This window comes from Vipera ursinii (genome assembly GCF_947247035.1).
Source record: "Vipera ursinii genome assembly, chromosome: 1".
Taxonomy (NCBI): Eukaryota; Metazoa; Chordata; class Lepidosauria; order Squamata; family Viperidae; genus Vipera; species Vipera ursinii.
In genome coordinates this window covers 282,027,378-282,051,419 of record NC_139512.1, presented here as the reverse complement: position 1 = coordinate 282,051,419, position 24,042 = coordinate 282,027,378, and the positions used below count along the sequence as shown (strand labels likewise).

The window sequence follows — 24,042 nt, the reverse complement described above, 5'->3', positions numbered from 1 at the left end:
ATATAGCTTAACAGCTGCCAGAGCCACCTTCCCTGGGTTTGGGAAGCCAAGCAGGACACACCTGGAGAAAAGGTGGAGGAGAGATTCCTGCGAAATTCTTAGACCGGGAAGCTTGGAGGGGGGGGGAGGAGGAACACCCAGGAAGAGGAAAAAGGACTTCTTTGCTACTGCAAAAGAAAACCATTCGGATGCATCCAGGTAGCCGCCAGCAGCCGAGCACCACTTGAAGGCCCTTTTTTTTTTACCCCTGCAAAAACCCTACGAGGATCAAGATCTACGGAGCCTATTTCTTCAACTGCAGCCTGACTTCCCTGGTGGGGTGGGAAGGTGGTGGGAGGGGAATTTGCAGGGAAGCAGACAAAAATCACCCCCCACTCCTGCCCCTCCTGAGAAGCGGTCCTCCCCAGGATCACCAGACCTCTGGTTGAACCTTCCCCACCATTGGGCGGGGACTCCGCGGCCGGGTGGGTGGGTGTGTGTGGGGGGAGGGGGGAGGAAGGAAGGAATGAGGCGGCCCCGCGGTTGGTTCGCCGTCGCCGGCTTTCTGTCTCCTCGGCTCGGCGGTGGCCCTGGGCTGCCCCGCGCCTGAGAGGGCGTTGAACCGCAGCCTCGCCTCCGCCCGCTTCCCCAGCCGCAGTGGCCGCTCCTCCGCTTCAGTCCGTCTAGCGCGGAGGCGAAGCGACAGGCTGCTCCCTGCCGCCGCCGCCGCCTTTGCGCGCTCTTGACCCTTTTCCAGCAGAAGCGGCAGCGGCAGGCTCCGGCGTTGCCTGGCATGGCCGTGGCTTGAGCGGCGTGGAAAGATGCTCGCGGGGAGGCAGCAGCAGCAGCAGCAGCGGCCGGGCGGCTGGGACCGCTGCCGGGTCAGCGAGAGACTGCAAGCCGCCCTGGCTGGCCTCCAGGAGCTCCAGGTGCTGCGGGAAAAGCAGCGGGCGCTGGTGAGCCAGGCTTTGGCCATGCAGCGCCCGGCCGAGGAGAGCCAGGCGCAGAAGAAGGAGCAGCGCTTGGAAGCCACCCTCACCGCCCTGAAGGAGCAACTGGTAAGGGAGCCGCTGCGGAGGCTCCTGGGTCACGGATGCCCTTGGTTGGCGAGTGGGGGTGAGGGGTGGGGTGGGGTAAGGGGAGACTTGCAACGCGCCCACGACACGAGCGCTCTTCGGCTGCTCTTGGCCGCTCCGGACAGGTTGGCCGGTTCTCGGGGGAAGCCAAGGCGGATGCTCGGTGCGCGCCCCGGTTCTGCAGCCGGCAGCTTTGGAGGCGGAGACGCCTTGGCGGAAAACCGGCGGGGTCGTGGTCGGTCATTGTTCGCTTCTCCTGGTTGTATGGGCTCTCTCCCTATTCCGTGTCTTGCCAGGTCTAGATGTGTAGATCCTTTCCCTCCAAAGGATTGCTGCTACTAGTAAATCCATTCTTTCTGGGGCTGAACGAGGAGGAAAATCTTTCATTCTTTTTTTTTTTGAAAAGACGGTTTCGAGGGAGGCGTTGCTAACAGCCTACCTCTGCGCAGAGTGTATTTTAATAGTAAGTTTCCTCCTCACCTGCAATCTCCCACTGCCCAGTTGCACAATCTTTGTCCTGAACTTCTTATTTAGGTTTTATCTGTTAAGATCTTTACTGTATAAATAGAATTTATATATAATATCTACACATACTTACCCACGCCCACCCACCCACACACACACACACACACACACTATTTTAATGGGAACCATTACAAAAAGGGAACGCTCTCGGATATGTTCTAAAAGAAACAACAGGGTATGTTCTCACATGTTCAGAAAAGGAGTATATGTATATATGTCTGCATTTGAAGTTAAGAATATTCAAATTCTCCAGTGTAATAATTTAAATTAGAACCCAGTCTCTTAAAATTGCAGTCATATAATAACCCTGGGGCCGTCCCTGTATCTTTCTTCTCAATCTAAGAGGTCTTTAAATATTGTATTTTTCCAAGTAAACGTATAGCAAGTTAGCCACTATATGAGATTGTTGTCCATAAGCAACGTGCTTCCTGTTTGTTGCATTTTTAAACACAAATGTAAATTCTGTACAAGAAAATATTGAAATAATTCTGAATCTTGAGTAGCAGTAGGGTTCCATTAGCTACATGTTTTGACTTGGATCTTGCAGACTCTTGATGTCAGTGAGAAAGTACCTATGGGTAAGTAGACTTGGATGCTAAATTGCCCCTTTGATCTACTCCACCCATTATTCTGTATATTTTTTTTTTTTAAAAAAAGTTTGAGGGTGCAATTCTATGGGCATTTGCAAGTAAGTCCTACCTTATTTAATGGGGAGAAGCTCACAGTCCAAGCAATCGAGCAGTCAGACACTACTAAAATGGAATGTAAATGTGAATTTTATGGTGCAACTTTCAAGAAAAGGGCATGGCTGCCCTTTTATACTAAACTGAGGTGGGAAGGGAGAGCTTTTGTCCATTTGATGCCATTACCTCAACAGGCCTGAACTAAACACAAACAGCATCCTATGAATGCTGACTCAAAAGTAAATACAACTGATGGGGACTTATATACAAAGTTACCTTGTGCAGCTTTGCTGAAAATTATGATTTAGAGGGTTACATTGGGTTTATTTCTGAGGAGATTAGAGCAGAAAGGCGCTCTCTTTTGGGGATGTCTTGGCAATTCCCAGTCTTTTTAGTTCTCCTTCCATAGCCATACATTTAATTGAACTATAAAGCCATATATACATATATATATATATATATATATATATGTATGATTTCCCATTCCACATTCTAATTAAATTATTCTGGTGCACAAAATCCACTGGGATGATTCCAGATCTTGCTTACATTCTGAGTTTTCAATACATGTACATGTTATTTGACTTCCTTTCAATGCAAATATATTTTATTTATAAAATAAAGGCATTTTATGCACCGGAACAGCAATCAATATCTTTCCACATACCTTTTTCCTTAACATAATATATGTGTGTGTGTGTGTGTTAAATACTTGTTAACTATTTAGATTACCTTGCTAGGCCCCAAACATGGGACAAATCTTTATTTCCTGTTTCAGCCTAACCGAAGGCCATCGACAGGCAGTAGTCACAACAGTGACAGCTCATATTTGTGTAAATTTTAATTCTTAATTCCCTTTAATTCTTTGTTAGCAATCTAAAATTTACATATATATATATATATATATATATATATATATATATATATACACACACACACACACACACACACACACACATATCACTATCTTTAATTCCTTGAAGGTACTACACAGTATCTGCACATTTTTAAAATAGAAAAAAGGATTCAAGGTAATGTAAACTTAATTTGACTATAACTTCTAATGCAGCTTTTCCCAGTGTTCTACCTTTAGATATATCAAAATTATAAACTCCAGCATTTTAGCCAGTTTGGACATAAAGGTAGGCAGGTATTGTCAATCACACTGGATAGTTCTAAACTGACTGACTCATCCTGCAAAATATCTTATGCTAAAGAAATGTAAAATAGCCTTGAACCATGACTTTTATTGGAGAGACTTGATCAAGTCACTCTCAGCAAGAGAACACAGGGTTATTCTGAAGCAAAGCCAGAAGACCTCTAAAGCTCCCTTATAACTCTGTTACTCTGTTAACATTTTCATCAGCATCAAGAGAACAAATTAAGGCATCTTCTGTATCATCAAAATCAGAAAATGCCTTTATTAATATCAGCTAAGAATTTAAACATTTGTGGGTAAGTTGTCAAAATCCCTGGATCTCTGAGATGTTACAGCATGCAGAGCGGAAGAGGGTGGGATGGAGTAGAGAAAAGGCACAATCTTAAATGGATTAGTTGTCTATCCCTAGGTGTATTCATGCAGGTTTTGGGTTACGTTTAGAACTATTGAAAGAGCAATCGGCAGTGTCAACCTTCTTATTTTGCTTCAAATAAAGTAGTGAGTCAGACCAAGAATATAGGAACAAACCCATCCAGCTGTTGGGTCTTTCAAACAGGTAAACAAGACCACAGAAGGTTTCTTAGTTCTTTTTTCCATCAAATTTACTTATCTGTAATTTTATTTGTATATTTAAATTTCACAGTATAATGCAGCCATGGGAATATTGTTAGATTTTCAAGATTTGTTTTATAAACCACACTTATGTAATATTTAGTATAGTGTTTCACGTTATTCCACATAGATTATTTCTGTATATTCTGAAGTAATTTTGTTCAGAATTATGATCCGCACTATATGATGAGAAGTGATACTGAAAGATTACTTAATAAATTCATGACCAAAAGAATGTAAAATATATCTGGCTCACAGCTCTCGCTCTCTCTCTGTGTGTGTGTGTATGTATATGTATATGTATATTCTTTTTGGTATTCCCTATCTATTGGAGCTAGCACAGTGGAGGCAGTGGACATAGGTGTTTTGCATTGTTAGTAGAGTCAACTAGTTCTTCAGACAGATGCACAAATAAGGAGTATTGCCCTATATTCATATAATCCAGCTATCTTAGTTTATTGAACTGTTTTGGATTCTCACCTATCCTGTTTTTCCATAATATAAGAGGAACATAAGAGGAACAAACAGCCACATGCTTCTCCCAGAAGAAGGAAGCTAAAGCCTGATGATGACGGATGGGATTCCGTCGAAACGTTGCGCCTACACCTCTAGTTCTACGCGGGGAAAAACCCGAAAAACCAAGGATCCACATATATATATATATATATATATATATATATATATATATATATATATATATATATATATATATATATATATAAAGGTAAAGGTTCCCCCGCACATGCGTGCTAGTCGTTTCCGACTCTAGGGGCCGGAGCTCATCTCCGTTTCAAAGCCGAAGAGCCAGCGCTTGTCCGAGGACGTCTCCGTGGTCATGTGGCCGGCATGACTGGATGCCAAAGGCGCACGGAATGCTGTTACCTTTCCACCGTAGTGGTCCCTATTTTTCTACTTGCATTTTTACATGCTTTCGAACTGCTAGGTTGGCAGAAGCTGGGACGAGTAGCAGGCGCTCACTGTGCTACGCGGCACTCGGGATTCGACCCGCCAAACTGCCGACCTTCTGATCGACAAGCTCAGCGTCTTAACCCACTGAGCCACCGCGTCCCAATATATATAGAGTTAATTAGCAAGGTCCATTCAAAAAGCCTTGACAAATACTTAAACATACATTTGCCTTGCCTTCCAGCTAATATAAGAGAGAAGGAACCCGTGGCTCAGGAGGTTAAAACACTGCCTGATATATAATCAGCCCGGGTTCGAATCTCAGATAAAGGGTATGACTAACTGATGAGAACATAAAGAGTTCGAAATGATCATCTTAGCCTCCCAAATTCTTTATTAGCAATTTGAATAATTTGCACAAATAATGAGCTGTCATAAGTTGACTAGTTCCTGTGGATAAGCCCTGAGCCGGGCCAAAACAGGAATGAAAGAGTTAATCAGCAAGGTCCATTCAAAAAGCCTTGACAAATACTTAAACATACATTTGCCTTGCCTTCCAGCTAATATAAGAGAGAAGGAACCCGTGGCTCAGGAGGTTAAAACACTGCCTGATATATAATCAGCCCGGGTTCAAATCTCAGATAAAGGGTATGACTAACTGATGAGAACATAAAGAGTTCGAAATGATCATCTTAGCCTCCCAAATTCTTTATTAGCAATTTGAATAATTTGCACAAATAATGAGCTGTCATAAGTTGACTAGTTCCTGTGGATAAGCCCTGAGCCGGGCCAAAACAGGAATGAAAGAGTTAATTAGCAAGGTCCATTCAAAAAGCCTTGACAAATATTTAAATATATATATATATATATATATATATATATATATATATATATATATATATATATATATATATATATATATATATATATATATATATCCTTCTCTCATATGTACTGTTTTCAGGGGGTTGTGGCATAATAGTCTGAATACCTCTGAAGCTCACTAATTTCTTTGTAACCTTTTAGTTCTACTTTGCAGTTTGGAAGAGAAACACCCCCTTTTCCTATTTCTACCTGTTTAGATGGAATAGATTGAAGTTGTGCAACAGCTGCTTTTGTTGTTTCTTCCTTTTTAAAATATGGAACATGTTCCTGAAGGAGAATTCAATCAAAATGTTATAGGCTTCACTCTCTCCAATCTTGGTAATTACACACTTCAGTAAACATTGAGCTAATTCAAATCTCCCAGATCCCTCCCTCTTTATTGGTGTTAGACATGGCCATTAATTATCCATCAGGTGTGACACATGCAAAGAGTATTCACAACAAGTGAGTAGCTTATCAGAAGGCATTGGGGAGTGAAAAGTGACTTTAACCTTCATTTTTATTTTTTATTTTAATCCCATTTATATCCCGCCCTTCTCCGAAGACTCAGGGCGGCTTACAATTTAAGCACAAACCAATGTGCTTAGCAATAGCCTTCATTCTATATATATGCCTGCTTATTAGGGCTTTCGCCCCCCCAAGCAGCATTATTACAAAGTCAGCTTATTGCCCCCAACAATCTGGGTCCTCATTCATGAGATGCTTAAATCCCACTTGGAACACTTTGAAGCAAGTATATTTTTATTAGAGTCAAAATGGCAGCACAAATGTACTGCCAATCTTTTGATTGCCTGCCATTGATAATATCGACTAATAACCCACTATATTTTATTTAACACCAAAGAAAATAAGAGTTAAAGCATTTATTGCTTGCTCAAGGCTGATGGGTTAATACAAATTCCCAATGACTTCTATTTAAAACAGTGTGTTCCTATTTGACACCTGTACTTTGGGTTATAGTAGCTCATTCATTCCATGTCTCTAAGATTTGAAGATGGATTGTTAGCTGATGAAAATTGAGCAGAAAGTTAGCTGAGAAAGGAGTTGAAGGAAAAGACTTCACAGTGTTCCCTTTATTGGAAAAGATTTTATACATATCAATAGTCCAATACTTTGCTTCTGGATCCAGTTTAGGGTGCTGTTTATCATGTTTAAAGCCTTTGTGGCATGGGACATGGCTACGTGAGAACTGTCTTGTACCTATTTCATTGACCAACCCCACTCAATCAGGGAGGGTATGTTGCAGACCCCATTGGCTAAAGAATTTCAGTTTTTATGATCTAGGAAAAGAACTTTCTGCTATTTCCCCTGCTCTATGGAACTTCTTGCCTCCAGAGATGAGGCAGGCCCTATCTTCCTGGCCTTCTGGAACAGTGTCAAGACCTGGTTTTGCCAACTTGCATGGGGGAGTAAGACTAGCATGCAACTTTGGGGATGGTTGATGTCTTGAGGGCACACCCTCTGCCTCATTAAAACTTTAAACCTCTGTAACTCTTAACTTTTTAACTTTGTTTTTAATTCTTAGGTTCTTTTTTACTTATAAACCTCCCAGATTCACTTAGGTAAGATGGGTGGTGTAGAAATTTGATGAATAATAATTTAAAAAATTAGTATATTAAGAACACAAAGAGGACATTATTGACTTACAGACTTTATCAAACAATCTTAAGATATCCTGATCAAAGTTATCAATAGCTTAAGGCATCTGAGAGTCCCAAATTTCAACAGATCTTTTCCCTAAAGCACAGGTAATATAGTCCTGCACAATTTAGAAGCATGTCACACACAGGTTGAAGAGACCGACTATTGCAACATTATTTGACTTCCCTTCCTGCTCTTCCTGAATACTATCTGCTGTCTAGTAAGATTATTTCAGCTAAATTCCTACTTTTAACACTGTGTCTCCTAAACAAGTAGCCTTCTAGATCAAGTGTGTCCAGTCTCCACTGCTTTTCCATAAGAAGAAAAGGAATAAAATTAAGGCTGCATGGTTACCAAATCCCATTATATGTACAAATAAGTATTTAGTTTCACCATAATAACTCTGCCTTTATTTTGATGAAGTCACTCTTTATGTTTAAAGAACACAATATTAGAAAATATATCCAGCTAAATGAGTCATCCGTATTGGTAACCTTCACCACATTTTTCACATTGTAATTAGGGGCTGAGTATGTCCGCTTGGCCATGTAACATTCCCACAGTTGTAAAACTTACCTCACACTTGCTAGTAACATTGTTTGGGAGACAACAGAGTTAAAAATAGGAATTTAGCTGAAATAATCTGATTACTAGACAGCAGATAATATTCAGGAAGAGCAGGAAGGGAAGTCAAATCTGTTTGCCCTCTGGGCAACAGTGAGAGCACAATGGCCAGCCTTTCAGCACTGAGATCCTTATGCCTCTGTAGATTTTGGCAGGCACTTCAAAACTTTACAGCACTGAATGGACCAGTTATTCTTGCTGAAATTCCATCTAACCCTAAGTGAGCTGGCCATGTGCTCTAGAAAAGGTAAAATGGAGCTAATGTCAAATGTCTTCAGTTTTTAGTGGATTGTCTGTATCAGAAATATTTCTAATTTTCTAAGAAAAGAAGTTTGGTTTTCTTTTATTAGCAAAGGGAGGATTTATTTATTTATTTATTTATTTATTTATTTATTTATTTATTTATTTATTGCCTCTGATGATGCTTTAAAATGAGTTGCTAATGATATGAGTAATATTTCTGCTTTGACCTTGTCCCCACCATTTCTGTTTTTCCCCTAGTCTGCTTCTCTTTGTCCTACTCTAAGCTTTTATACAAAAACTTATTTCTTTTATCTTTTGCTCAGTGCCTAATAACTTGAAATAATTTATAAATAAATGAAGATACCTTTATAGATATAAAAGTACCAGAAAATCTATTTCCTTATGTTATTCAAGTATTCCTTGCAATTTTGTTTGCACACCTCTCCCCCATGTGTTTTGTGGTAGAATATCTTGGAGATCAACAGTGGGGCAATATTAAAAAAAATACTATTCCCCCCCCAAAAAAAAAACAAATCAGAGATGAATTAGCAATTTGGAAGACCCCAAGCTCTTAATAGCATCAGGAGCTCTAATTAAGTCAAGACTTGGAGGAAAACAAAGCCTTATAGAAGCCTTCAGCACAGAGTGTTTTCCAAACATGTTGAACTGCAATTCACATAGGTCCAGTCACCTACAAAAAAAGGCCTTGTTGGTAACAGTGTTGGAAGAAATTAGTTGATTTATGGAACTTTTGATGGAAATTCCAAATCCTTGTAAGGAGCCTCACCCCTAAATTTTCTGGGCTTGGATCTATTAGGCAAAGCCCTCCTTGACTGGAGCAAACTAATTTTCGGATCATCAAAAAAAATGGTCTCAAATGAGCAGTTTGAGCACAAGAAATACAAATCAGGAATGGTTGAGAAGTATGAAGCCAATCAAACACTGATGAGGCATACCAGGTCTCATGGTAGGAAATGTGGAAGGGGTTTATAAGGCTAGTGTAAATCGTTTCATACTGGTTAAAGTGCTGTAAAATTGCAAACAGATCCTGGTACAATAAATTATCCTTGAATACCTGAGGGTCCTGTGAGTGCTTCGTGGCCTCTCTGCCATTAATCAGGAACCACAAAGGGAGGGATTGGCTGGCAAAACATTAATCATGAAGCAATTAATTCCAACCATGAAAACAAAATTCAGTTACTTCCTGAAATCAGTAAAGCCTAAAGCTCTTTCATTCCTTTGCACATCAGAGGCACAGTGCTTAGACAGAAAAATACATGTATCATGTTAGTTTGCAATGCTAGCAATAAAGGTTATGCATTTGAATGGATTGGATGCTGATTGGTGCCATTGTTAGATTAGGTCTCCTAACAAAGCCTACAGGAAACTGCATCTCTTGTACAACAGTATGAGGTTGCTAATAGTGGTATAAATCATCTTGGAAACTGCTTGTGGAACAGAGAATCCATAGAGCTGATGCTTTTGCTGAACAAATGCATCTGGCCAAGTGGCCACTGAAGATGATCCTGCTGCTCAACTTATCAAAACACAATTTGGAAACCCATTAAACACATGTAGGCCACTGCAATTAAGAACTCAGTTTTTATCAGACCCCCTGACTATATGGAGGTTATTGTTCATATAAGTGTCAAGGTAAGCCACAACAAATATTGTACTGTCATTTATGTGGACCTAAACAGAACCAATCTCCAATCCAAGGAAGGAAAGAAAGTGACTGGAGGGATTGGGATGTTGGGGGTGAAGTTTCCCATTTCTCTGCACACCCCTTCCACGTTGGTTGTCTACATGTTAAGAAATCTGGATGCTTTCAATCTGTTAAAAATCTGTGCAAAATTCTGAAGCTTTTGGTCCCCCAGCTAGGCTTGTAAGATATATTTGCTGACAAAAATTTGTAAAGTTGGTAGGGGGTGGAGTAGTAAATTAGAGAGGAAAGAGGGAGTTAAATTAAGTGCTTCCTAACAAGCCACTGCTGTTCCAGATGTTACTGCTGTCTTGCACATGAGTGAAATTTCAAATGATTGAAATGTCTGAGTTTACTGCCAATCATTTCCAGCAATCATTAATTCTACGATAGTGGGAACTGAGAGGCTAAAAGTATATGTATTCAGGCTTACGAGCCATGCCAACACAGAGGGACTTACAGACAGTCTAAAGCAGAGTTCCCCACCTTTCTGGCTTTGCAGACAGGCAGGAGGGGGGGAGGGGATGGTTCTGTGCAAGCAGTAGGCAAGTGCGCATGTGCGTGCAGTTTCATTTGTGCGAGCAGCGAGTACTCCCGCCCGCTGCTCGCACAAAGGGAGCACACATGCATGCGTTCACCTGCTGCTTGCAAAAGGGTTATGTGTGTGAGCACGCTCACCTGCAGCTTTGGGTGGCTCGGTTTTGAATAGATCACAGCCTGGTAGTGGGCTGTGGCCCAGGGGTTGGGGACCCCTGCTTTTACAGCAGACCTTTTGGGATAACATGTTTATTAAAATTCTGTTGATGTAAATCCAGTATTTTCCTCAATTTGAGTAGAACATTTGTTTTGCTTTTGAGAAGGGAAATTTTCTAAAAAAAAGCCTTAAAATAGTTTTACCTTCCAAAGAAGACAATATTGAAAGCTTTTCACCTAGAAATATGTTAAGTATTATTGACTGTAAGGATTTAAAATCAATAACTTCATGGGTTTTCTCCAGATTTTATGAAATTTGTGGAAGCCTTTCCTTTGCATTTTCTTAGTAGCTGAAAGGACATTGAACTGCATGAATGAGGAAGAAACCACATAATCCATAAATTGGAATTAGTAGATTGCTTAGGGGGAGAAAAAGGAATATTTTAATATCCTTGTGCCTTATATCACAGAAGGTTTTGAGACAGTCTCCAGTTTAAACAGCCTACGGTATTTATCTAATTTAAGTACCACCCATCTTACAGATTAACTCTGGGCAGCGTACAGGTTAGGGTGATTCCCCCAAGTCCCTTAAGTTTCTGAAATGATTTATTAATTGACACAAAGATCCACACAAGTAGTGGTTCTACAGACAGAACTTCAAAATAAATTAATATGAATTGTTTGTATGGTCCTTGCGTGCTCAGTTTTACCATCCAGGTCATCAATTTAAATCCTCATAGAATCCAGTCAACATGTTGTGACTAGAAACTACTAGTCTTCCTATTTTGCTTTGCCTTTGTGCTATTTTTTCAAAGTTCAAGCTAGTCCTAGAAGATGGGAATATTGAGTTGATTCTACAGAGCCAATAGAAATTCAACATCTTCCCTTTTCCCTTATGAACAGTCACGGTTGAGGAGACAAGATGTGGGACTGAAAAGTCATCTGGATCAATTGGACCAGCAGATCAGCGAACTGAAGTTGGATGTCGGCAAAACTTCCATTGAATATTTTGATAGTGATAGTAGGCCCAGTTCAGGTAATTTGATGATTTTTTTCCTTTTCTTCTGCTATGAACATTTTTATTTTTTACTGTGGCCAATAACAATAAAGCAGCGATAACTTAAAATGTAATCCATGTAAAGAAACTTGATCGGTATAGAACAGGCTCCATTTGTCTCCCTGGCTTCCTGTTCCAGCCCCTAAGCCCCTGCTGATTGTGCTCTTGAAATTAAGTGAAATTAAGCTATTTTTTGGGGGAACCACGTTTAACCAGATAAAGGGCAAAAGGAGAGCTTCACTCATCCAAATTCTTCTGCTTCAGTTAGCACCACTCTGTCTTTTGCCTTCCCCCTTCCCCCTGCTGCAACTTGGAAGCGAAAATGATGGACTGATAATCAATAGTAAAAACAGTGAAAGAAACGGAAGATGATAATTTATAAATATATAAAGGTGACTTGTCTTCTAAGTTTCTGTTTTTAGTGTTCTGACTCTTTGAAGTCAACCATCTTTCAAAAAGTGGAATCCTATGCTCAGGATTGCTATTGTGTATATTTTGCATTGATGAATACCAATCTTGTTTAACCTGGTGGCTGTTATCACTATTGAACTCCCGTTTCCCATAATTTTTTCAGCTATGCTGAATGTTATAAGATAAAATTTCCTTAAATATTCTTCTCAGTCTGTTAAGTGGTGTCTGGTTTTTTTTTTTTTAGTTGTGGCTGCTCTTAAGATGTTTGAGATCTCCTTGGACATTATAGATAGTCTGTTTGCTTTTGCAGAACTTGTTATCTCCATCCTGATCATAGCTAGAAGTAATGGCAGTGACTGCCTTTGCAACTCTTCCTTCCTTATATTAAACAACAAAGCTTAAAGAGATCCCTGGTTCTTTCTCTGGAATGGTTAATAAATCCTTCATGATTCTGTAAGCTTAACTTAACTTGCAGCATGAAGCAGACTGACCATAGATTCATTTGTTCAGAAGTATGAGAACAAGCAAACCAAAAAAGAAATGGTTTTATGCTTTATTTTTTCTTCTCGATGGACAAAGCCATAGTTAGGCTTTTTTGACTTATACTAAAGTAAACAAAGCACACCATGGATATTTTTCATTGTCTTTACCCACACAGGAAGGGAGACAGCAAGCAATCTGTGAAAGTCATAAAGCACAAGTGGGCATTCTTACTATAAATTGTGGGTGAGGTGTAAACTGACTCAGTGAGATTCTTGCCAAACATCTGTTTTTATGTGAAGTGGGAAAGAGATAAAAAGTAGAGTGCAGTTTTGGAGGCTCTAAATTTTTTCTGAGGAGCATGGACGTGGATAATTATGGATAGTGACTACTAACATAGTAAGTTATGGTAATGGTTTTCAAGGCCCTACAGGGCATGGGTCCAGAGTACCTCGGGAATCACCTGCTGCCGGCGTCAACTTCCCTCCGCCCTGTGCGTTCCCACAGAGAGGGCCTCCTCAGGGTGCCACCGGTCAGAGAATGTCGGCTGGTGGCCCCCAGGGGGAGGGCCTTCTCTGTGGGTGCCCCGGCTTTATGGAATCAGCTGCCGGTTGAGCTCCGGATGGCACCTGACCTTCGCTCCTTCTGACGCGGTCTGAAGACCTACCTATTTGAACAAGCCGGCCTGGACTGATGGATGTGCTGGGGTTTTTATTGGGGATTTTTATATTATTCTACTGTTTTTAGCTCGGGCTCTTATTTAATTCTTTTTTTAATTTTTGTATTCTGTATTTTTATATGTGCCCTGTTCACCGCCCTGAGTCCTTCGGGAGAAGGGCGGTATACAAATATAATAAATGAAATGAAATGAAGTTATTAAAATACAGGTGTGCAACCTGCAGCCTACTGAGGATTACTTGGAATCCCACAGAAACCCAAATGTTGCTGAATTTCAGTGATATTGAAACTTCCAAGTTGCCATTGGTACATCACTCAAACTAATACTATCTCTATCTCCGCCATTCAATCTTGTCTTCATTTTATTTGAAGCTACCAACCTTCATGCCATTGTTACTTCTTTGTGCTTGGTCTTGCCACCTTCCCCACAATCAGCTTTTCAATTTCATTCAACCCATTTCTAGTCTTCCTTTCCTATTTGATCGATTCCTTTTTACTTTGGCTTGTGTTTTTTGTCTTATTCTTTCTTCCATCTTTTTCCTTCATTTCTTTTTTCCTAGGACAAAAAGCCAGTGGTTGTATCATAGCAAGGTCTTTTATACTTGGTTGACCCGGTAGATCTGTCATCCAACTAATCTTATTTTTTCCTGTTCTTCTTTTGCTTTTTGAGAGCTGTGGTTTTTAAATGTTTACTATGTGAATTGGTTTAGTGCAACTGGGAAATAAATGGCATTGATTTTATTCAGATAACAATTATGTTCTGCTTAAAATGAGCATAGGGAGGAAATAGAAAAGGCAAATCCTTTCATGGATGAGGAGCTGTCTTTGTCAATTCATTAAATGAATACAATTATTTATTTATTTATTTATTTAATTTGTATACCACCCTTCTCCCAAAGGACTCAGGGCGGTGAACAGGGCAATACATAATAAAAACAAGATACAAAAATTAAAAATTATTAAAAAGTAATTAAACAGCGATGCCCATAATAAATTAGTACAGATTAAAAGTTAAGACCAATTTATAAAACCCAACCCCATCCCATCAGGTCAGGCCAGCCTGTTCAAAAAGGTGGGTTTTAAGATCGCGCCGGAAGGAGCGGAGATAGGCGCCATCCGGAGCTCGGCCGGAAGATGGTTCCATAAATCCGGCGCGCCCACAGAGAAAGCCCTCCCCCTGGGGGCCACCAGTCGGCATTATTTGACCGGTGGCACCCTGAGGAGGCCCTCTCTGTGGGAGCGTACTGGGCAGAGGGAAGTTGACGCCGGCCGCAGGTGCTCCCCAAGGTATTCCGGACCCATGCCATGTAGGGCTTTGTAGGTCATTACTAACACCTTGAACCTCATCCGGAAAACAACTGGAAGCCAATGCAGCTCGCGGAGCAAAGGTGTGACATGGGAGTGTCGGGAAACTCCCAACACAACTCTCGCGGCTGCATTCTGTACCAGTTGGAGCCTCCGAGTGGTCTTCAAGGGTAGCCCCATGTAGAGAGCGTTGCTGTAGTCAAGACGAGAGGTCACGAGCGCATGAGTGACCGTACGTAAGGCATCCTGGTCTAGATAGGGCCGCAACTGGCGCACCAGTGCAACTGAAATAAAACAAAAGCTTGTTTCTGTGCTTTAGCTGTACCTTTCATTTAATTTTTACACCATTTCTATGGGTCCTACTTTTGCCCACTTTGGAGCCCTGGCTGAAAATGCTGTTCAATCTCCTGGCACTTCCTTCAAAACTTGCTCCCCTGTGTATCACAGTTTTGACATTGCCAGTCAAAGACATAACTCTTCAGACTTTCCCTCACCAAGAGATTTTTAATGAGAAAAGCCAGAAACAGCGGGAAGAGTTGGGAGGCTTAGAAGTTAAGTCCAGAATGTCTAACTCGCCACTGCAAAATTTTGCGAATGAAATTTTGTCTGAAAGCACGTGGTTCCCCACCCTCTCATCTATGAAATAGAAGACAAAGAAGTACTCCAGCTGAACCTTGTGCTGTGCAATATAGTTCTTCACTGTAAACCAGGAAATATTTTTTTCTTTCTTTCTTTCTTTCTTTCTTTCTTTCTTTCTTTCTTTCTTTCTTTCTTTCTTTCTTTTCTTTCTTTCTTTCAGGTTTTTATGATCTGAGTGATGGTGGCTCCTGCTCTCTGTCTAATTCCTGCACGTCTGTCTTCAGTGAATCCGTTTCCTCCTCCCATGCCAGTTTGTTACCAAGTTCTCAGCTTTCCAGAACCCATCTAAGCATCTTCGATTACCGACCGAAATCTGCAGATGAAACCACAGTGCGCACCCAGTTCCAACAGGAGGGACCTCATAACAGTGATGGATGCCAAAGCAAAGCCTGCCTAGATGTTTCAGGCACTCCAAGCAAGTCTAGACCAAGGCCTGTTTCTACTGGTAAGTAGCTCAGGTGCTTTAGATCTTGGTTAGAAAGGGAAATAGCTTTCTTTTCATCCTTGGTATTATTGAAGAAGATGCTAAGGCACATGTTATTTTGTATTGAGGCTGTAGTCATTTAGTCTTTCATTCTAAAGAAGTAAGAGGATGTTATTGAAGCTGTCCTGGATTGGACACCGTGGGAAGTTATCTTTCAGATATTTACTTATTTATTTTATTTATTATTTAAATTTATATACCGCCCTATTCCCGTAGGACACAGGGCGGTTGACAGGGAAAATTAAAATACATAACATACAAATTAAAATCAGTTAAAACTATGATTAAATTACAGTTCCCTGAAGTTAAACTAAAACCCAATTAAATTAAATTAGTTAAAACCCCTCAGTCTGGCACATGTGTGAAAGGTTTCGCCTCAGTTAAAGTCTCTATGCTTTTAACAATTTGTATGAGACAGACTTTTAATCATTTTAGCCTTCCCTGAAACAGCACAGTGTACTGTCTGTTGAATTACTGTCTGGTCTTCAGTTTGGGCAAGGAGCTTGGAACTTCACTATTCCCTCTCAATAACAACAAAGATAAACAAAGTTTGTGGCCACACTGCATAGTGCACACGGTTGACATGGCTCTGTGGTGTTCATATCATGAAATGCAGTTCTCAATCTTAAACCAATTTCATCAAAGCAGAATGCTTTGAATTGAACTGAAGTCTGGTGATTTTATGGACTTGATTTGCCATTGCCTTTTCAGACTTTTTTTTTTGTATTCCTGCTCTCATTTACTCTGTTTTCATATTTCCAAGTGGTCTCCTATCTAAGTACTAATAAGTAAATTCTGCTTTTTCACCAAGACTCTTTTGTCTCAGTGTCTTGGAAACAGCAGATACTTTGAAAGTTGAGTCTGTACTTAAGTACCACACAGCCCACTTTAATCACACTGGAGGAATTTTAAAAACATTCTGTCTTAGATGTAAGGAGAATAGCTGACTTCTTGCTGATAAGAGGGTATTCGTTGATGAGATATGTCTACCTATTGGAGATGAGCAAAGTTGCATTTCTTATGAACTATTTTGGTGGTCATTTAAACCTCCAGGTTTGTGTAGGAAGTACATAAAGTTGGAAGGGCTGTTCAGTTTAGAGTGTTTGCACTAAGTAACTAAATGATCTTAAAGGCACAGTTTCATTAGAACTGAGTAAAGTGCTAGAAAGAATGAAAAGGATGCATAGCAAGAAGAGGAGATATCTATTTTTATTAAGTTTAGCCTTCCAACTTACGATTAGAGCAAGCTGAATTTTTTTTTTACTGTATAGTTTTTCCCCACTTTACTCTGTGAAAGAAGTAATAAAGCTGCTGCCCATATCGTGAAATTTCCTCCAAAATTGGGCAATACTGTCATGAAATGGAGCTATCTGGGCCTGTTTCTTGTATCAACTAAAACATTTAACTTATACAGAATAGAAAACTTGCCTTGGTTTCCTCCTCCACCTCTTGATTAGTATCAGAATGGAATTTGAGCTTCACAGTCTTGATTGTAAAGAAAGCCAAAAAAGCAGTTGGCCTCCTTAATTCTAATGAGATGCGACCATCTTGCAAATGAAGCAGATAAGTTGCTCAGATCTATTTTGACTTGGACTGTGACTGAGAGGCTGCTTTGGTGGTGTGATCAGAGATGAGTTTGAACTGGTGACTCCTGAAGAACGGACAGGATTCTCTGTGCTGTCAGTTCAGCCACCTTTATTGGACTCAGGCCTCTGCTGGGTTATAAAGATGCTAAGGAAGTGAAGCACTGTTGGTCCATGTGGCAGAGTTGTGCCTCATGTCTTGAAGGAGGCGGTGGTATCCTTTCTACTCAAGAACCCTTTGACCCAAAAATGTTAGGTAACTATTGTTCTGTCTCCAACCTACTCTTTTTTAGGGAAGATTGTAGAGAAGATAGTTGGTCTACAGTTGATAAAAAACCCTGAAGGAAGCAGTTTATCTAGATCAATTCCAGTCAGGCTGGGATTTGTATGGAGACAGCTTGTAGCATGCTTGTAGATGACCTATGGCGGAACCGGAATGGATAAACTCCATCCACCCTTGTTCATCTTCATATCTTAATGGATTTCAACACCATTGACTATGGCAGACATGTCAAACACAAGGCCCGAGGGCCGGATCCGGCCCGCGAAGTGGTTTCATGTGGCCCGCGAAGCCATCCTGGAAATAGTGAGGGAACGGCGCCCACTGCCTTGGCCCTGGCCCAGAGACCCTCCTTCTGCCACAGACCCTCAGATCTGTCCTACTCCTGCCCAGGCCCCCATAGGCACCCTTGATGAAAACGATGTAGAGCTGGCCATGCCCACACAGTAGGCCATACGCACTCTAGCCACGCCCACCCAGTAGGCCACGCCCACCCTGGCCATACCCACCTGGCCCCCTGAGGGCAACCGCAATGCTGATGCGGCCCTCGATGAAATTGTGTTTGACACCCCTGGACTATGGTATCCTTCTGACACAGCTCCAGGGGTGAGAAATGGGGGGGGCACATTTTTAGAAGCTTTTTGCTTCCTTTTGAGTTGATTGCAGGATGTTGGTTGGAGAGGTTATTCCCCAAGCCACTCCTTTGTGGGGTGCCACAGAATTGGACACTTAATCTTCCTTTCTATTCCTATTTTCTACATGAAACCACTATGTGAGGCTATTTGCTGGTTTGGGGATTCCGTATAAAACCAGCTAAGTGAAGCTATATTGAGTGGATGGGGGAGGAACCATTAGAACAATTAACCAGTGGAACAACCTGCCTCCAGAAGTGGTGAATGCTCCAACACTGGAAGTTTTTAAGAAGAGACTGGACAGCCATTTGTCTGAAATGGTATAGTGTTTCCTGCCTGAGCAGGGGATTGGACTAAATGACCTCCCAGGTCCCATCCAACGTTGTTGTTGTTGTTGTTATGCAAGAGTGTAGGCAGTGATGGGCATGCCTTGATATGCCCATGTGACATGAGCAATTCAAAATGCTGGCTATGACCCATAAAGCCCTTCTAGGCATTGGGCCTTGTTACTTGAGGGAATGCCTGATACCAGCCTGCTGGTATAATCTAACAAGATTTGCACGCTCCAGATTTCTTCAGTTAAGCTCTGCTATCTATTGGGACTCCAGCTGCATGTCTTCTTCACATGGCAGCTGCCTTCTGGAGTAATATCTAGAGGGTTTCCATATTGGTGGCATTTGAGAGAACTTTAAAACTCTGGCTTTTCTCCTGAGATCTGACCTAGCTTTTTGCTGGTATATGATATGTCTGTTATTGCTGACCCAATTCATCCCCTTCTTTATTGTTTTATTTTGATTCTATGCTTGTTATTTTTCTCTTATGTGCTAGTCATCCAGAACTGATTGGAGCTAAGAGGCATCTAAGTTGAATATGTTTTTTTTAAAAAAAAGAATAATAAAATGTAAGTCCTCATATATTGAAGGGGCAACAGATCTACACCATAAATCATAATCATAATAGTAAAGTTAGAAGGGACCTTGGAGGTCATCTAGTCCAACCCCCTGCTCAGGCAGGAAACACTATACCATTTCAGACAAATGGCTGTCCAGTCTCTTCTTAAAAACTTCCAGCATTGGAGCATTCACAGCTTTTGGAGGCAGGTTGTTCCACTGGTTTTCTCCTTGATTAGTTTCCATCCGTTGCTTCTTGTTCTGCCTTCAGGTGCTTAGGAAAATAGCTTGCCTCCCTCTTCTTTGTGGCAGCCCCTGAGATATTGGAACACTGCTATTATGTCACCCCTAGTCCTTCTCTTCGTTAAACTACACTTACCCAATTCCAGCAACCGTTCCCTATAGGTTTTAGCCTCCAGTTCCCTCATCATCTTTGTTGCTCTTCTCTGTACTCTTTCCAGAGTCTCAACATCTTTTTTACATCGTGGTGACCAAAACTGAATGCAGTATTCCAGGTGTGGCCTTACCAAGGCATTGTAAAGTGGTGATCTTGATTCTATCCCTCTGTTAATGCAACCTAGCACTGTGTTGTCTTTTTTGGCAGCTGCAGCACACTGCTGGCTCATATTTAAGTGATTAAATATGATGTATCGGAGCTTTTTCCCCATTGCCAGCAATGGGGTGGGCACGGTTTTGTCGTGATGCGTCCGGCCCATGGGCCGGCAGTTTGACACCCCTACCCTATACTGTGCTTGTGCATTTGGGTTTTCTTACCTAAATGTAGGTTAAGAATGCATATCTGTATTAGGGAAACCATCTTTGTAGGTAGATCACTATGTAATGTAGGGCATGGCTTAGGAGATTGCTCTGACTGAAAGGCAGTGTAGAAATTGGATGAAAATGGGTGGTTATGTCCTTTATGCAGGGATCATGTGCCAGGTATAGAGATTCAGGTAGAATCAGTGAAAGGTTCTACTCATTTACTACTTATCACTACTCATTTGTGCAAGGAAAGCTGTAAAATAATTCTAGTGCTTCACAAGGTTCTCCAATTTACCTAAGGCTGATTTACTCAAACATATCTTCTAGATGACCTTAACATAAAGGGATGATTTTAATGTATGAATAAGATAAGACAGTTCTAACTGTATTGAAGGAACTCTATTAGAACTTCCATAACACTTTATGAGAGATACGTAATACTATATCCATGGCAAAAGATGAACCAACCAATGTTGAACACAGGTTTGTCCCCGCATTGCTAATCCTGTGAAATAATGAATGTTTGAGGAATGGGTGTTAACTTTTTTTGAAGATTCAGACTCATTCATTCCATTTCATTTGTTTGTAAAAGCTTATATTGGTATGTGCTGTGGTGAAGCCAGGACAGGATGGTTTGTCAAATGAATTCCACAAGTCATCCTGAACACATGGGCTTTGTCACAGATGGGGAGCATCCATGCCTGGATATCTTCTGGAAAACTAGAGGCGTGAGCTTCATACCTAAGGAGGAATCTTCTAGTATAATGCAATATGACACTTTGCCTTTGAGTCATGTGCAAAGTGTCAAGTTTCCAACCTATGGGCTTTTCATGTGACTCTGAGGCATTGTTTACCTTAAAAGTCCTTTATTAGCCTAATACACTGGCAAACGCTTGCTCAAAGGAAGCTGGAATCTGCAATCTCTGCCCCTTGCACAATATATTAAAACACAATTCTCCACCTTTCTAATTTTGTCATTAATCATATTCTCCAATTAATTTAAATTATCAGCTTCCCTTCCGTTAGAAGTAGCCAAAGTCTTATCTTCTTTAGAGAGACAAATGGCCTTCAAAGTGCATTCCTACTCTTCCCTCCCACCAATTTTCAACTAAAACAATACACAAGTCTTAAAGCAATACACAAGTTTAACATATGAAATAGCTACTTCTTCATCTCATGTCAAGCAATAACATTCGATGTTAGCAGTGTTGACACAAAGTTCATTGATATCAAAAGGAGCATTGTGTGCATTGCCTGGTAATGATGCTCACTTAAAGGGATGGAAACACCAAAGGCGTTACTTTCTGCTAACATTTTTTTTTTTTTTTGGAATTCTGTCTTCTTCTCAGGTGACCTTGAAAGACTCGGCGTGGTGGATGCCGGATTTCCAAAAGTCACCGACCTCAAGGCCTCTCCTCAGCTTGGTTCAGGAAGGGAAGTCCAATTTTATTGCATGGACCCCAAATACCAAAGCAATTTGGTCTCTAAAAGTGGGAACGATGTGTATCCTTATCCTAGCCCTCTTCATGCAGTTGCTTTACAGAGTCCCCTTTTCTCCTTGGCAGAAACAGAGGGCCGCCCTTTACCTAATAAAGGTGCACCTCATCTCACGGGGCCCAGCTTGATCAAGACTAGGCCACTTATGGAACTCAGGCCAGGGGGTTATATCAACAAACTGCTGCAGTTGACACGCAGCAAAGGAAACTATCCTGCTAGCTATCCTGCCGAGTTCAGTGAGAAGGGTCCAGCAAAGAATCAGCCACTCACAATGCTCCAGAGACTCATTATTATCCCCAGTCCTGGTGGAGTGAAAATTAACAGCAGTAGCAGCCAGCTGGAAAAACAAGGGGCCCTACTGCCTTCCAGTAAAGGCGAAGGGAAGCCACCAAGGAATGTACCTGAAGGGGAATGTGCCAAACAGCCAGAGACTGTGCATTGTGTGAATGTAGAGCAAACAGCTTCACTGGCTGACACAGAGTCTTTGCCAGCTGTGAACGGCTGTTATCCTGCTAAGCCATCTGTGTGGGACTCTCCTGTCACTGAGGCTGGGGAGAGCAGCCTAGAACGCAGCTTTTCCAGCTCACCATTTGGAGTCGATGATTCCAACTTGAGCCCAAACACATGGGTGGCTTCAGCCAAAAAATCTCAGAAGAAATCTCCGAGAGCCATAAAGCCTGACGATCCCGAGTCTGTGCCTCAGGAAGAGTTGGTTCACGCCACGTTTGTCCCTACCGAGTCCCATCAAGTTCGAGTCAGGTTTGCTCATTCTAAAATGAAGCCTGTGAAGATGAAGAGGAGGAATAGTGAGAAGATGCTGAGGCCAGGCAGGCAGGTGCTCTATATGGAGAAGCCACGTGGGGTTCACCAGCTTGCTGCCAAGTTGCCTCTTGAGTGGAGTTTGTCTCAGAGACAGCTCAGGGGAAGGCATCTGATTCGGAGGCCTACCTTTGCAGGGGAAAGCACCGGCAGATCTTGCTCCGAATCCAGTCTGTATCCTGTGCCATTCGGGATCCCTCAAACACTGTCCAGGTCTGAACTCTGCAGAGCATCTGCTAATGCCATGTATTCTCTTGAAGCAGCTTATTCTGACCCAGCGATTAAAAAAAAGCAGCGCAAGTGGCAATCCACAGTGGAGATCTCGGCAAAAACCCAAGTTTCCAGCCTTTCTAGCAGCCTTGCCTTGGGACCACCGAAACAGGGAAGGCGAGCTGGGATTTTGCGTAGTGTAACCATGAGAGCCGAATCCAAAAAAAGCCACCCTTTTCATCCAGGGGCCTATGCCAAAAGTGAGTCTGACCATTCAGAGTATTCTGCCGAGTGTGCATCACTGTTCCACTCCACCATTGCAGAGACCAGCGAAGGAGAAATTAGTGACTATACAACCAACCGCTTTGGGGACAGTGAATCCAGTGACAGTGATTCAGAGGAGGGCAGCAGCAGTGGCAGCAGCGGCAGCAGCGGTAGCAGCAGCCTGACTCTTGATTATGCTGATGAGATCCAGGAGCATGAAATGATCTGGCCCACGTCCACAGGCAAGCAGGCAGCAGCGGCTGGTCAAGTCTTGGGCAAGCCTCTCCCACCAGTGCCCAAACTCTGCCGCATCAAAGCATCAAAGGCTCTCAAGAAGAAAATTAGGAGATTCCAGCCTAGTTCCCTGAAAGTGATGACCATGGTTTAAAAGGGGAGGAAGATGGTTTGGTCAGCTGCTTGCGTCCCCGTTTGCAAAGCCAAGGAAGATTGGTACTTAAAGGATTCTTGGATCCTCAATTTCAAGTCAAGGTGGTTGTTGGGATTTTGTTTTTTGTCTTTTTTGCTTTTTGCATTTGTTTAATGCCTGTCTGAGTGACACTGTGTTCCTTTTTCTGTTCCGTAAATGTGCTTCCGTGGCTTCATACCTACCCTACTTCATTCCATTCTAATAGCTACTAAGTGTTTAGATTATGTGTCCCATTCGTCCAAGTCCTGATGAATTGAGGGAAGAAGGCATAGCCTATAATGCATGGGGGGGGATTTCCCAAGGTTGGCAGGTGTGTTTGTCTATGTGTGTAAGATTGCTTTCTTGTCAGAGATGGCAGTGCAACGTATTTTCTGGGAAGATCACTCATTGTCAGAAGAGCTCATCACCTCATCTTCTCTTTCCCCATGGTCATCCATATTAATGAGCAGCAGGGCAAGATACAGATTGAGAAAATGAACAATAATAATCATTATTGCCATTGCTTATTCAGTAAAACTTGTCCGTTTGTTTCCGTTTTCTGGAGTCAGAAAGTTGTGCATGGCTCAGAGGAAGGTTTGGATATGATTCTTGGCCATCTCTAAATTCAGAAGGTTACATAATGTTCTACAATATAGAATGCCATCTTTTGATATTGAGATGTTTGCATCTTCTGGACTGGGTAAACTGCACCCCAGACTGTGCCACAGCACATTACCAGCTCAGATTTATTGCAGGCTCAATAAATGTTATGATCTACAAAGGCAAAAAGCTGTCTCACTTTATTTAAAACAAGGGTTGTCCTAATTTTGTTCAGAGGCTGCTCAGTTACTTTGGTGATCAAACTTTTTCTAAGTGGATATGTTTTGAAATAAATTGGGTGGTTACAAGAGTCAAAA

At 41.7% G+C, this 24,042-nt stretch overlaps 1 protein-coding gene across 1 annotated transcript; it reads left to right on the top strand.

Moving 5' to 3' along the window:
- Nucleotides 1–800: 800 nt before the first annotated feature.
- Nucleotides 801–23,390, top strand: DACT2 (dishevelled binding antagonist of beta catenin 2; the record flags this gene model as incomplete). The annotated part of the gene is made up of 4 exons (XM_083366353.1): nt 801–1,037; nt 11,632–11,764; nt 15,459–15,743; nt 21,279–23,390. The coding sequence occupies 4 exons, from the start codon at nt 801–803 to the stop codon at nt 23,105–23,107; spliced, it is 2,484 nt and encodes an 827-aa protein (XP_083222479.1). The 3' UTR covers nt 23,108–23,390.
- Between the last annotated feature and the right edge of the window lie 652 nt (nt 23,391–24,042).